This window comes from Abramis brama (genome assembly GCF_963993115.1).
Source record: "Abramis brama genome assembly, chromosome: 4".
Taxonomy (NCBI): Eukaryota; Metazoa; Chordata; class Actinopteri; order Cypriniformes; family Leuciscidae; genus Abramis; species Abramis brama.
In genome coordinates this window covers 49538124-49553442 of record NC_139966.1, presented here as the reverse complement: position 1 = coordinate 49553442, position 15319 = coordinate 49538124, and the positions used below count along the sequence as shown (strand labels likewise).

Sequence of the window (15319 nt, the reverse complement as noted above, 5' to 3'; positions counted from 1 at the left end):
GAGAGTCTGAATAGTTGTTTCTTGATGGCCCACACTAATTCTTTACGAGCTGACGACATGGTGTATAGTTCTGATGTCCCCTTGTGGTTTGTGAGTTCAGTAAATCAACGATGTAGTGTCTTAATAAGTGGCGTGAGTGTGTGTGTGCGCGTGTCGACCTCCAGATCACAAATGAGATCTCTGATGCTGGCGTGCGATGACCACTGGATCAGCGTGTAGCCCTCCGGACAGTAGCGTGCGCTGGCCCCACGGCAAGTAGCGTGCGCTGGCCTCAGGATCAGCAGTGCGGCTCCCAAGCGAGACGGAGATCCCTTCTCTCTTTGACCTCCCTCCTCGGACACCCACGGGTTGGCTCCTGGCCTGCAGCTGCGTCTTGTCACCTTGGTCGCGTGGTTCTTGTATCTCTGGATCTGCTCCCCCAATGGTTGTGATGAGGAGAGATCCCGGACGAGCCCCCACAGTTTGTTACCGGTTTCAAATATATAGTAACGGCAGTAACAAAAAGATTATTTTTGTTTTACAGGGGTTCACTACTTTCACCTCTTGATGTCAGCCTGGAAAACAGAATCAGTTGATTAGTGAAAGAAAGAGCGAACCGCCATCTTCAGATCCAAATCTCAATATCTATTTATTTACAATTGTATCAAATCAGGGTATTAAACAGTAACATTCCCTTAATGTAACCATGTTTCAGTTTGTTAATGTCAATTTAAACATGTCAATAAAGTTCTCTTCATATATCAGTGTTCCTCTTTAAAACTCACATTCACAAAATACTGTCTTTGCAAAAATAAACATCACTCTCTTTAAAGTGCAATAATATCACAAGGATAAATCATGTTTGTAGCTATATAGTTATATATATTTATGGTTATTTGTTTTCTATTAAAATTCAGAAATGCATCATCTCACTAATGCAATTATGTGAATTAAACACTCTCTGGCTGTAAATGAATATTTAAATGACTTCAGAGTCACAACATGAATAATACACATAGGGAAAACTGTTCAACTCATTGTTAAACACAGATCAGACAGCTAACTGCTGCTGTAACTTCAGTATTAAATCTCTTTTAAGTTTTAAACAACGTATCTCTCTTCTATTAACCTTTACAGAATATTTATAACATGTCAGGATACCCAAAAACTCGAAATAAAGCCTTACTAGAGAGTGAGGACACTAATACACCGTCTCCCACATTCAGAGTCTCAATACACTCGCGTGTAACAGCCGCGAGCGCCATTGTTTACGCAAGCTTTCTTCCGCGATTATAAACGCGGCTCTCTCACTCGGCTTTACACATCAAACATTCAATAACAAACTCATCACAGTTATAATATATCTCTTACACTTTAGGAGGAAACAGTCCTTATTGTCTTTTTTTATTTACGGAGTACGAACCTGGAAAACAGAATCAGTTGATTAGTGAAAGAAAGAGCGAACCGCCATCTTCAGATCCAAATCTCAATATGAGAGAAAAGGGAAGCGTCTGTCACTTTAGGCGGCGCGGTGCAACAATACTCGCACTTTGGTTCCGGTTTCTTTGGTTCCCCCCTAATTAATATTGTTCAATACAATAAAAGTTGCGATTCTAATGAATGCTTTCAGATATTATAATGACATATATATCATATAAAATATTAATTGTGTTACCACATAAAGGTGTATCACACAGGCCCTTAGAAACGTAAGCCAGCGCTATAGCATCAACTATCTATCTGGATAGGCTCTGTTTCGACACGGCTAGTCCCTTAGAACGTCCGTAGAACGAGACAAAGAGCTGCTCTGTCTGTCTGAAGACAGTCGAGCGAGACACATAAGCCCTTAACGCCCTGACCGGACAAAGGAAGCTTGTGTCCTTCTCCTCATTAGAGACCGGCAGGGCCGACAGGGAAATCACCTGAGCCCTAAACGGTGTGTTAAGGGATTTAGGAACGTACCTGTGCCTTGGCTTGAGTATGACTTTCGAGTCATTTGGCCCAAACTCCATACATGTCACGCTCACTGAGAGTGCTTGTAAGTCCCCTATGTGCTTCACTGAAGCGAGAGCCAGAAGAAACACTGTCTTGAAAGACAAGTGTTTAATGTCTATCGTTTGAATTGGCTCGAATGGGGCACCTTTCATGGCTTACAGGACCGTAGAAAGGTCCCACATGGGAACTGAGGGAGGTCTGGGAGGATTTAACCTCTTAGCTCCTCTAAGGAAGCAGATGACCAGATCGTTCCTTCCAAGTGACTGGCCAGGCGTTGGTTTAGTAAATGCTGCTATTGCCGCCACGTAAACCTTGAGCGTGGATGGGGTTCTGCTCTTATCCAGTAGCTCTTGCAGGAAGGAGAGAACCTCCGTGGACAGTCTGTCTGGTCCCACATTCAGGTGGCCAGGCACGTGCACTGCTCTCAACGAGCGCAGATTGTGCTGAGCCCAGACCAAGAGGCGCTCCGTCAGCCTGTAAAGATTTTGGGACCTGATACCTCCTTGGCGATTTATATAGGCCACCACTGACACGTTGTCCAAACGGACCAAGACGTGGTGTCCTTTTATCTGGGGACAAAAACGCCTCAGCACGTTGTCGACTGCCATCATTTCCAAGCAGTTTATGTGTAGAAGCTTTTCCCATTCTGACCACTGGCCGTAGAACGGTCTGCCCTCAAGCAGCGCTCCCCATCCCGAGGTGGAGGCATCCGTAGACACCACCTTCACACTCGAAGAAGTCCCCAGGCTTACACCTGACTGGTACCAGTCGATCGCTCTCCAAGGTTTCAGAGCTGAGACGCATTTCTGATCAACCTTGAGGCGAAAAAGACCGGAGGTCCACGCTCGGCGCGGTACTCGCGCTTTCAGCCAGAACTGCAGTGGGTGCATGCGAAGCAGACCCAACTGGAGTACTGATGATGCTGAGGCCATGAGACCCAGCATCCTTTGAAACTCTCTGAGTGGGATTATAGTGCCGCAGCGGAAGGTTTCCGTCATGCGCTGAATGTATGGATGGTAGCGCCATCTTAGCGCGCCGTCCAGCAGAGGGCGGGCAAAGATGGGCCGCTTCAGCTTCTTCCACTAGAGGAAGAGAATGGTACCCTCTGTCTTTAACACCGTCCACCACGGAGAATGCTGCTAAAGCAGAGGTACGCAACCTGGCTGAGAAGGGGTGCTCCAAGACTTTGCGAGTTCTTCATGAAGCTCAGGAAGGCGGCGAAACACGGTCTCTTTGCAGGAAAAGACCATCCAGCTGGTTGTGCACAGGCTCCGCGGGCGTCTACCACTCGAGGCCGAGGTTCTCCATGGCCTGCATGAGCAGATGCGTCAGCTCTGCTTCGATGCTAGCCCTTTTCCCGGAAGGCTCGCGAGCAGAGGAGGCGAGATCCACAGAGCTCGACCAATCCTCAGTGCCCGACGCCAGGATAGAGCAGCTGTCCTCCTCTACAGATGCCGCTTCTTCGTCATCATCCATGACAGAAGTGGCAGCAGACGGCGGCCGCTGTCCAGGAGTGAGAGACTCAGGTGAAGCAGGCGGCGAAGCTGGCGGGCGAACTGGCAAGCTTCTGTCAGTGGGAGGAGGTTCCGGGACCCGCTGAGCACGGCGCTTTTTACGGCGCGGCACCGCAGCGGGTGGAGGTGCAGTCTCGGTGAAGAATGCCAGGCGAGTCCTCAGAGTCACCATAGGCAACAGCTCGCAGTGAGGGCATCCGCCGTCAGTGAGCACGAGAGCTGCATGATTCTCACCCAGGCAGGAAACGCAGATGACATGGCGGTCCCCTTCGCTGAGTGGGGCGCGGCACGAGCCACAGAGGTTACGAGACATCTTAAAAAAGACGCTCGGCTCTTTTAGAGAGAGAGTGTGAGTCGTGGCGGCAAACACACACTAGCAGTGAAAGGATATAATGCGCCGGATAGCACAGCAGGAACGACGGCTGAAGGTGGCGCGGCCAGCCTATCGAGCTATATTTATAGGCCCAGACCACGCCCGTTTCGGCGGGACGTGACTTAGTGGGCGCCCCCATTGGTCCTGGCGTCACAACGGGGCCTCTTGATAGGCTGCTGCAGTTGCCGCAGGGCAGCCAATAGGCTCGCGAGCCGTCTTGCCTATGTCTGCATGCTGCTGCAACGCGTTTTACATTATTCCAAAATTAAGGATCATTTCTGGTTTCAGTATCTCGCGGAAAAGAGGTTTCCCCATAGCGTAAGATATTACGCAGTACAAGAGAACCTCTCGTAAGAGAACACTTTAACTCTTTCTACAGCATGGCAAGAAGACAAGTACATAATCTCATTCTATTTCCTCAGTATATAATTTTTAGTATGTAGTAACTTAGTAAAAAGTTTCAACCATTTTGGCATATTTTTTAAAACATTTCACTATATCATATACTATATATCATTCACCATAGCAAATATTTAGGCCTACAGCAGCAGCCATGGGCATGTGCGTTAAATGTGGCAATGCGTTACTCACACACAAGATGCGGCAAAACACTTCTTATTCTAAAGACAGGCGGACAAGGGAGACAATGAGCATTTTAGACTGCAGTGTGTTAGTCTTGTCTTCCAATAAATGGCAGCAAAACACATATTCCAGAAACGAGATAATAAGCGTCTTGTTCTTGTTTTACGGCAGGAGAGAATGTCTCCATGTTGATCTCTTACTGGAACCAGAACTGTTCGGTTCTTTCTCATAATGAAAATTCTGTATGATTGTTTTGGTCGAACAGACATTTTTATTGTGGTTAAATATTTTGGTAAAAAGCCTGATATTAAACAATTTAAGCCCTACATCAACAGTCATCAATATATGAATGATTGATTGATTGAGGGCTGAATGATGGGAAGATTGATCATTTAATTTAACAACCATTAGAAATGACAAAACGTGGATTTATGAACAATAAATTAAGAGAAGGCAATAATGACAATTTAGACTAAGTAAAGCTGGTACAAGCTAGAGACATGTTTAGCCTATGTGAATGATGAAACAAGTGGAGTCCACCTGAAACAAAAGTGTGCAGATGTAGCATGTGAATGTTTGACACACACACACACACAAGCATATAAGCAGCGGTGAACACCACGTCAAACTCAGAACTGTCCAGAGAGAGAGAGAGAGAGAGAGAGAGAGAGAGAGAGAGAGAGAGAGAGAGAGAGAGATCATTACAGGATGGAAAACAACTCAAACACACCAAGCCAGAAGACCACAGGTTTAACAGTCGAAGATCAGATATGCAGAACAAGCAGCCAAAAACACAGAGACGCTAGAGCAAAGAGAGTGAGAGTGGAGGATGGAGGATACAAGGCAAAATAAACCTTTGCTGCTTCAGGATTTAGTAAGATTACTGGTTCATTTCAGTGATAAAGGATGTGGTTTGGTGCGAGATGAGAATTGGCTGTTTACACAGTCATATTTTTAATTTATGTTTTTATTCAATTTAATTTAAAGGTGCAGTAAACTATTTAAAAAAAAAAATGTTGTTGATATTTGAAATCCCCAAAACAAACATGCCCCTACCCCAAAGGATCACGCCCCCATCTTAATATCTCTGGCCCAAAATTCATGAACATGCTATATGCAACACAGGCACCTCCCCCCTAATGAGTGCATACGCCCCTTACTGCTGATTGGCCACAAGTGTATTTTGGCACTTGGACTCCGATGCACTTTCAACAGTGTTTCTCAGAAATCGCTTACAGCACCTTTAATGTACATGACTCTGGTACGCTTCATCCCTCTATATAAGTCCTGATCATTGTCCAAAGTGAGTAAAACCAACTGCACATAATGGTTTACCACAGTCCTGCTCTCTACACACCACCCCAGCAGCTTTTGTATCCTAGCCATCTGATTGGTTTCTTAAGGATCATCAAAGATGTTGATCCAAGAACATGTACTTGAAATCAGGTTCACCAGCACTTGTTACTGATGTGACTGGCTTGTCGGGAACTTCTCACTCACCTTACAGTCTAGCTGATCCCACAAAAGTGCAATGGGGTTAGGATCAGGTGTATCGGCCAGTCCATCCTGTCAGTCCTCCTGATGACTTTGTCCCAAATAGCTTTTGCTGTGTTAAGATCACCCATTGGCCCAATGACAGAATCCAACAGGGTGGGCGAAGGTATAATGCATTTAGGTCTTTTACATGCGCTTCTGTAAAGTTTAGTTAATGTATTAGAATTTAGTTTCAATTTTACTTCAGCTCCATACTTAATCTAACTCTAGTTCCATATCACTATAAAGTTTAGACTGAGATTATTACTAATTTTAGTTTTGTTGTTAATTTAGATTTGATTCTCTTCAGTTATTCATTTATTAGGGACCCAAACGCCGGCGGGGTTACGTGGATCTTCACGGACACAAACACACCAGTCTGACCTTAGTCATTAAAAAAAAATCAAAAATCAAGTATATTTGTATAGCGCTTTTCACAATACAGATTGTATCAAAGCAGCTTCACGTATTAAATTAAAATAAAATAATACAACAAGGTTTGTTTCTAGTGGAATTTATTGATTGATAAAATAAAATAAAATATCCCCAAAATATCCCCAACTGAGCAAGCCAAAGGCAACAGTGGCAAGGAACCGAAAAAACTCCATCAAGTGACCTAATGGTGTCCTAAAACTCCATCAGGTGACTTAATGGAGAAAAAAAAAAAAAAAAATTAGTCTTAGTTAAGGTTAACTATTACCTTTTTAGTCGGTTGCCTACTTCTCACTCGAACAAAAAAAAGTGTAGTTTATGTAGTTATTATTAACTTGCTAAGTCATTGATAGACAGAAATTGAAAGGTCTTCAGATGATGTGCCTACTGCCTACTACTCCATTCATTCATGAGCCTTTAGTTTGACCTATCCTGGACACGTATTTGAGACTCCACCTATACTGATTTCAGAAGAATACAGAATCAATCAAATATAACAACAATTTATTTGTCAGGTAAAAATGTATCATGCCTACAACACAATTAAACAATTATAAGCCAATTCAGAAATGATAAATACACAACATCACTTGCTCAAAGATATATCTAAGAGTGAGAAACATTCCTTAACATTCCATGTTATGCTCTATACCCATGTTATTTTAATCATATGTTGGTAGATAATGCTGTTAAAATGATTTTTGCTTTCTCTGACTTTTTTTTTTTAAATGTGGTAAATATAGGATGAATAGGAAAGATTCATCCAAAATCAAAAACCATAAGGCACTGGATCTTTAATAGCAATATAAGAAACTCCCAGTAGCTCCTATGATTTCATGAAAAGATGAAGTGGGTGTGGTCAGTGACTCATATGGCCCCACCCTCTTTATTTGACTCCTCCCCCACATCATCATCACAGCCACAGTTATTAAAAACAAAAGCAAATTTACATTCTCTGTTGTTTTTATTGCATTTAGGCTTAGTTTAGTTGAGCAACATAAAAATAAAAATGTATCTGGTTATGTAAACAGATGATAGTATTTTACCTAACCGTTTTTTTCCATCTTCATTGCTGTTCTTCACATCATCATACTCCTGATCGCCCTCTGATATACATGTAAAATAAAACCACATTATAACTTGTAATACACTTTTAATACCATAGATCACTCAGATTCATAACAGTCTGGGTCTATGATTATGATGCAGTGAGATCCAGGCAGACAGGATTATGTCTTGAATTATTAAGGAATAACACATTTTATTAAAATGTAGCAAATAAGATTCAATATAAGATAGAAAAGTAAATAAAAGTATTAATATCCAAAAGAATTGTATCTAAAAGATAAGATCAGAGTATAGAGAAAGAAGGACCCAAAAGAAGTATAATATTTGCAGAATGAAAGGAGAAAAAAGAAAGCTCAGGAGAGAAAATAAAGAAGAGGCAGAAGAAGAAGCCCAGAGTCTTCTGAAACAAAACATTTTATTTGCAGTGCCTACGTAACAGGAAAGTACTAGGGAAAGTACCTATTGAAGTTCTTCTCTTTTAACCATTTAATGATGGACTCAAGACAACATGTACCCTGCAGGTCTGATTAGGTCATGGTCTAAGGGACATGGAATAATTTAATAAGCAATTGTGGTTTTGCACCTTTAAGACCTTTAAGAGAATATTGCAGATTTTGCATTATCTCATGCAGACAGAAATGGAAAGAGACTTATTTTGATACCATGTAATCAATCCTGATGGAAAATACAGACGATCATCAGGATGAACCAATCAACTGACGGAAATGTATGAAAATCAATGAACATGTAAAATAATAATCATGCAACACAAGGAATAAACGATTAGGCTAATTATGGTTAAATGAATATAGCAATCAGTGACTAGAATTCATAAAGAAAAGATTAATAAGATGCATAGAAAGGAAACATTTATTTAAAAAAATGAATAAAAGACATCAGTAAAAATCTTTGACCTCGGTGCATGGGCTTTTTTTTTTCTACAACACTGTAAAAACATCTCGAGACCATGTTTTTTTTTTTTATTTTTTTTTTCTCATTTTACTGCTCTGCAACTTGTTTTGTTTTTAAAGCACAACTCAGTTCTGTGTGAACGGCACTCACAGCATTTTCAGGGCTAATTCACACCGCAGTGACAGATGCATGAGACAATCATCAGATCACAGTGAGAAATCATACCACACTCCTCAGAGATTCCACGACCCGACAAATGCAGATGGAAGATGTTCAGTCCGTGGAAAAAAAAACAGTGACTAGCAGCATCAGACAGTGACAATAACACACACTGATCCAAAATGTACACTGAAGTATGTCTGTTGCTCAGCATCTGTCAGTAGCCAAATGTTTGAACTAAACTATTTCTGTTTCAATAAACTATAATTTATTCAAAGAGCTGATGTGATCAATCATATCATATTTTTACTTATTTGAAAAATAAATACTAAAAATACTAAGTACTGTAAGCTCTTTATCTCTTCCAACTCTACAAATGCACCAAATATAAACCCCTGCTTAGTGCTTAACACTCTCTAAAAATTCACTCAAGATCTTCACTGACACACAGACATAAACATGCAGCTTTGTGGTTTGGTGGCTGGTGAAGTCTTATCTACAGATTCATCTGATTACGCATCAAAAACCCAGAAACAAAAATATTCACACGATCTGACATTCTCAGTGGAGAGACTTTCATGAATATAGAAAACTTTTCATATGATTAAAATTGAAAAGGCAAATGTTAATGAAAGAAAAAGCTTTATTTCTCGAGTGGATCAGATCTGGATCACTGATGTCTCTCCTTATTACAGGGGATCTCTAAACATAAATTGTAACATAATTTAACATTTTCCCATGATGACTCACCCCTCTGAGTGAAGTGATGTTGTCTGTGATGAATCTCTTGATAAATGGCCTCTGTCGGAATCCTGTTAAGTCCTGTGTCTCCTCTTAGAGAGAGCTGAGAGTGTAGACAGACAAACCTGCTGTCAGTTCACAACACATGACTGATCACACACTGAATAACACACAATATGACAGTCTCTGGATCTCTCCTACCTCTCCTTATCACTCTTTTTCGTTGAATCAGTATAAGCAGTGGCACTAAGAGCAGTAAGAGCAAAACTCCCAGTACAACCACAAGCACAGAGAGAGACACTGGAGGAGTTTGTGAGGGAGTGACTGATGTTGAGCGCACTGTCTGAGAAACTGGAGGAGAAGCTGATGTTGTTGTGGACACAGAAAAATCTGTCCTTGTAAAAACAGACAGACACAAACATTAAAAATAATGCACATTATCTTTTAAATAAAAATATTATTAGCTCTAAATGTCAAAAAAATAAAAATAATTCTCAGTATTTTGCTCTGACCTGCACAGGTGAGTCCAGCGTGCTCTTTGTGGGAGCAGTCAGTGTGGTTCTTCAGGGAGAGAGGACAGTCCCACAGGTGAATCTCATTCCCTCTGCACTCGACTCTGTTCAGCCACACAACACCTTCACCAGCACCAAAGACTGAATTCCCATCAGCCCTCAGTGCTGCTCCACAACCCAGCTGCCTGCAGACCACCTGAGCATCGCTGATGTCCCACAGATCAGCACAGACTGAACCCCACACAGCGTTATGATACACCTCCAGCCTCCCAGAGCACCGGCCCAAACCTCCACTCAGTCTGAGAGGAACATGATCTAAATCACACACAGAAACATCACTGACCAGCTTCAGGACACCATTTACAACAAAACACACAGAAACTCAACTAAGACGGCTTTAAATGTATTATAAGTGGATTACATTTATAAACTTGATTATGATTTTTAAATGTAAATAAATTCTTGTTTAAATGCACATTTTAATGGAAAACAGTCTTAATTTAAAAATCTTACTTGAACACTGTCTCTGGTGAGGAGATGTAGAGGTAGAACATGTCAGACGACTGTGAGGAGACTCAGGATTCTCCTCCTCTGAGATTAAATATTAAGAGAACTGACCATTAGGACACAAAAATCATAACTTCTCTCAGTAAAACATATCAATGTGAAAACATAATTTAAGCCTCATAAATAATTTTAGGCTCTGTCCATCAAATTATTTTAGTGTTTCAGAAACAGTTTATTCACCACATTATATACAAACATTGTGTATAAAGAAATGTAACTAGTTAGACCATCTTACATTATTTAAACATAATCTCACTTGAGCAGGTGATTTTGGCCACTTCATCATTATTACAGTCGTTCTGTCCCCAGGGTGAAGATGGACACTGCCACAGATTTGAATCATGTGGTCGACATTTCACTTCATCCAGCCAGTTACGAGCTGATTCCAGTCTTGGTGTAGAATCAGACACAACACCAGATCTTCCACAGTTCAGCTCTTGACAGATCAGACTCACTGTGTCTGGTTCCATCTGGTTCCAGCACACATTACCCCAGGATCCACTGTAGAAAACCTCCACATTCCCTTCACAGCCCTCAGTTAACCTGATCTCTTTAAACTCTAGATGGAAAGGATGTGCATTAAAAATATTGTTCAAGTTGTGCTTAACCTAAAATATCACCAAAATAACTGGTTAATACAAGGCTAATGCACACTGCTAGCACTGGTAGCATATGAAAAAGATACTTAATTATATTTGTATAATACATTATAAATCTTATGCTCGGTCAATATATATATATATTTTTTAAAGTAGCGGCATGGCAGCGCTGTATCAGACCATCATACAGTAAGATGGTCTTTGTTGTAAAATATGATCCATCCGCTCCTGATGATCCTAGTGTTTATTTTGCAAAAATTACCAGCTGCACATTATTCCTTTAAACATTTGAAATTATATATTTAAAAATCAATCACATTACTTTACTGTTCACCTGAGCACACGACTCCTACATCCTGCTTGTGTTGACAGTCATGTTTCCCCCAGCCTGGAGAAGAGCAGTTCCACAGGGACGTCTCATTCCCCTCACACTCCACCTCATCCAGCCATATGGGTCCAGAACCAGGACCAAACCAGGCTGGTACCTGCTGGTTACTGAGGGCCACTCCACACTGCAGCTGTCTGCACACCACATGGGCATCTTTAATATCCCAGGAGTCATCACACACTGTCCCCCATGAGCCGCTGTGAAAAACCTCCAGCCTCCCTGCACAGTCTCCCCCAGAACCCACCAGCCTGATGGACCCGCGACCTGATATTCAGAGAGAGAAAAACACATTATTGATCACTAACAACTGAAGAATCTGCCCAGATGTTGTTGTTCTCACCAAGGCAGGTGATTGACAGCTGTTGTGTGGAGCTGCAGTGGAGAGTTTGTGGAGAGCTGCAGTTCCCCAGATGAGCTTCACTCCCAGAGCACTGGAAGCCCGTCACACACTCATGACTGTGTTCAGGACTGGATGAAGAGGAGCCGGAGAAGTTCACCACAGAGCCACAGCCCAGCTGTCTGCAGACCACAGAGGATTCAGTGAGACTCCAGGAGTCCAGCAGAACTCTCCTCCAGACCTGATGGATGGAAACTTCCAGCTCCCCCTCACACTGTCTCTCTCCAGACAACCGCACCAGACCGTCATGAACAGCCAGAGAGGAACCTGAAATATGTGCCAATTTATTAACATTTTGCAAGTTTGATAATATGCTTTACAATAATAATACATTTTACATAATAATAAATTCAGAAATTAAGGGCATTAATCATTCAGTCTGAAATGAACATGTGAAATACAGTACATGGAAAGAAATGAAATGTTTTATTTATACTATAAAGTCTTTCAACAGCATGAAATCAATAATTCTTCCAGTTATATGGACTCACCAGAGCAGACGACTCCAACATCTCGTCTATGAGAACATTCAGCTCGACTCCATGAAGAGACGGAACATTCTGAGAGTTTTGTTTCTTTCCCGTCACAATCAAACACATCAGCCCAGATTTCACCACTTCCCACTCCAAACCAGTCTGATCCCACAACAGACACAGCAATCCCACAATTCAGCTGTCTACAGAGGACACTGGCAGCTCTCATTTCCCAGCATGCATCACACACTGTTCCCCATTCATTGAGAAACCGAAGCTCCACTCTTCCAGAACAAGAGTCTGAACCATTCATTAGTTTGGCCTCTGTGTAACCTGAATAAAGAACAGAAGTTAAAATAGTGTATAATGCAGCTGACAGAGGAGAATGAAGAGAGACAGAATATTGATACTTTACCAGAACAGATCAGGCCCACATTATTGTCACTGGTGCAGTTGTGTTGGTGTAATGGTGATGTTGGACAGAAGTGAATCTGAGACTCATTTCCTCTGCACTGAATCTCTTGTGTCCACATCTGAGCGTCTCCTTTGCCAAAAGCATCTTTTCCCAGCACCTGTACAGGAGCCCCACAGTCCAGCTCTCTACACACAACCTCTGCATCCTGCTGGTCAAAGGCAGCGTCACACACTGAAACCCAGGTGTCCCCATGAATCACCTCTAATCTCCCAGAACACAGGTGAGACCCATCAGAAAGTCTGGGATGTTTATGATCTGTTTGTATAAAACAAAATCATACAAAATAGATTTATTTAGAGTGGTAGGTTTAAGAGTTTGTTTAATAATAAACATGTTCCCACGAAGGACCTCTAGCCTCCCAGAGCACAGGTGAGGTCCATCATCAAGTCTTGTAAACCGTCCATAGTTTATGGTTTCTGATTATATTGACAGAGTGCACAGCACAGAAGAACACTTTAATTGGATGTGTTATGTCCCGAAGAGGCATCTGGCACTATCATTTTTATACAGACATAAAGCAACAGCAAGTCACGGTCCTTTAATTAAATATTTTTAGAATCTAATTTTTTTTATTAATTGTTTAGACAATAACACGTTAATTATTCAACAGATTCTAATCTCCCAGAACACAGGTGAGACCCATCAGAAAGTCTGGGATGTTTATGATCTGTTTATATTAAATAAAACCATATAAAATGGATTTATTTAGAGTGGTAGGTTTAAGAGTTTGTTTAATAATAACAACATTCAGTTTTAAATAAATAACATGTATATAATGCCAATTAGCAGGAAAATGGCTAAATAAATATTGCAGGTTAGACACTGAACACCAGCCGCCTACAAGAACATCTCCACTCTCCCAGAACACAGGTGAGACCCATCCATAAGTCTTGACCTTCCATAGTTTATTGTTTCTGAATATATTTACACAACAGGGAAGATCATCTTTCACATTGATTATGATATGGACATAAAACAATAGTCCTTTCATTAATAATACATTTTATAAATAGATGAAATTGAGTTGTTAAGACAATAAAATATACTATTTGTCAATTAGTTGCATGTGATTTGCTCTGACAACAAATTACATTCAATTATTTTAAATTGCTTATAAGATGTTTATCAATGAAAGTCTGATCAGTGATGTATTAACAGAGTGATGTATGGAGCCGCTCACCTGAGCATCTGACTCCAGCATCTTCATGATGACCACAGCTATGAACACCCCATCCTCTTGATCTACAGTTCTTCAGTGTTGACTCTGATCCACTACAGGCCACATCATCCATCCAGATTGGTCCTGATCCTTGTCCAAAGTGAGCATCACCCAGAGCCTCTAGAGCCTCTCCACATCCTATCTCTCTACACACCACTGCAGCATCAGTCATATCCCAGTGATCATCACACACTGTTCCCCACTGACCATCATGATGAACCTCCACTCTACCAGCACAGCGACTGTGACCACCAACTAACCTCACAGTCTCGAAATCTGTACATGAAAGAGGGGGATCGAACCATGCTAAGTCAAGAAACATAAGATGTAATAAGTTGGTAAATAGAAATATATATAAATATTTCGAACTGGACAGCTAAAGCTGGGCCTGAGTATATAACAAATTGGTTGCCTGTATACAAGCTCAAATAATTTATAAAATGTAAATTGATTATTAATGATTTATTGTCACAATCTTAGTTTCTTGAGTTTCTAGATATTACAAAGGCTTCTATTCATTTTCTAGTGGTCTAATGCCATCATTGACAAAAAATATATTTTTTATATATGCTTACATTTTTTTAATTATTATTTTGTATCTTTACAGCCTATTTTGCACTTACCATATGTGGTTATAGTGACTATAGAGGAGAGTAAAACGAGTGTCAGAAATCCCTCCATCTTCTTCTGCTCGTCACACTGTTTGTTTGACTCTGTTTCTCCTCTGCTCCCTCAAACACACTGAAGAAACTGGCTCCTGTCAGTCCCCTAAAGAGAGAGAGACTCTCACAGCTGCCAATGACACTCACTGTTACCTTATTAGACACAACAGAGGAAATCATCAAACACAATCACTGACAAATCAGAGGAGGCATTTCTGATTTACACCATATATATCAAGAGAACATCTGCGCTGATGAACGGGACTCCTCCTCCACCTTAAAAAACACACTTCACTGAAGATAGAATCATATCTTTCATAAGTCAGGATGTTGATAAAGTCTCACTAGAGATTGATAGAGAATCACTGTAGGTTATATTCAGCATCAAAGCCTGTATCCGCACACACAACATACAAGACTGATGACTGACTGCTCACTTACTGACACTTTATTTCACACACAAAAATACTTGATCTTTGCTTTAAATATAGAAATTATAACAAGTTCTTTTTTGGGGGTGACAAATGTGCACAATATTAAGTTTAATACACTGGTATCATGTTCTAACAAAGAGCACAATAAACAGCAAGTTAAAAATATATATAAAATGAATTGCGCAGTTCTGTGTACAACAAACAGAGGCTTATTCAGACAATATTTGTAAATAAACATTGGTTTCTGATCCAAAGGTTCAATGGCCAATGGCTTCATATCAAGCATTTGAGGATGTAGATGTGTT

General features: G+C 41.0%; 1 protein-coding gene across 1 annotated transcript; it reads right to left on the bottom strand.

The window, feature by feature from the left end:
- Positions 1-8469: 8469 nt before the first annotated feature.
- On the bottom strand, positions 8470-14599 carry LOC311082227 (scavenger receptor cysteine-rich type 1 protein M130-like; the record flags this gene model as incomplete). The annotated part of the gene is made up of 10 exons (XM_084112961.1): positions 8470-9391; positions 9490-9678; positions 9801-10115; positions 10314-10391; positions 10603-10926; positions 11301-11618; positions 11695-12018; positions 12243-12557; positions 13880-14194; positions 14542-14599. 6 exons carry the CDS (start codon positions 14597-14599, stop codon positions 10604-10606), a joined length of 1653 nt encoding a protein of 550 aa, XP_083969087.1. The 3' UTR covers positions 8470-9391; positions 9490-9678; positions 9801-10115; positions 10314-10391; position 10603.
- Between the last annotated feature and the right edge of the window lie 720 nt (positions 14600-15319).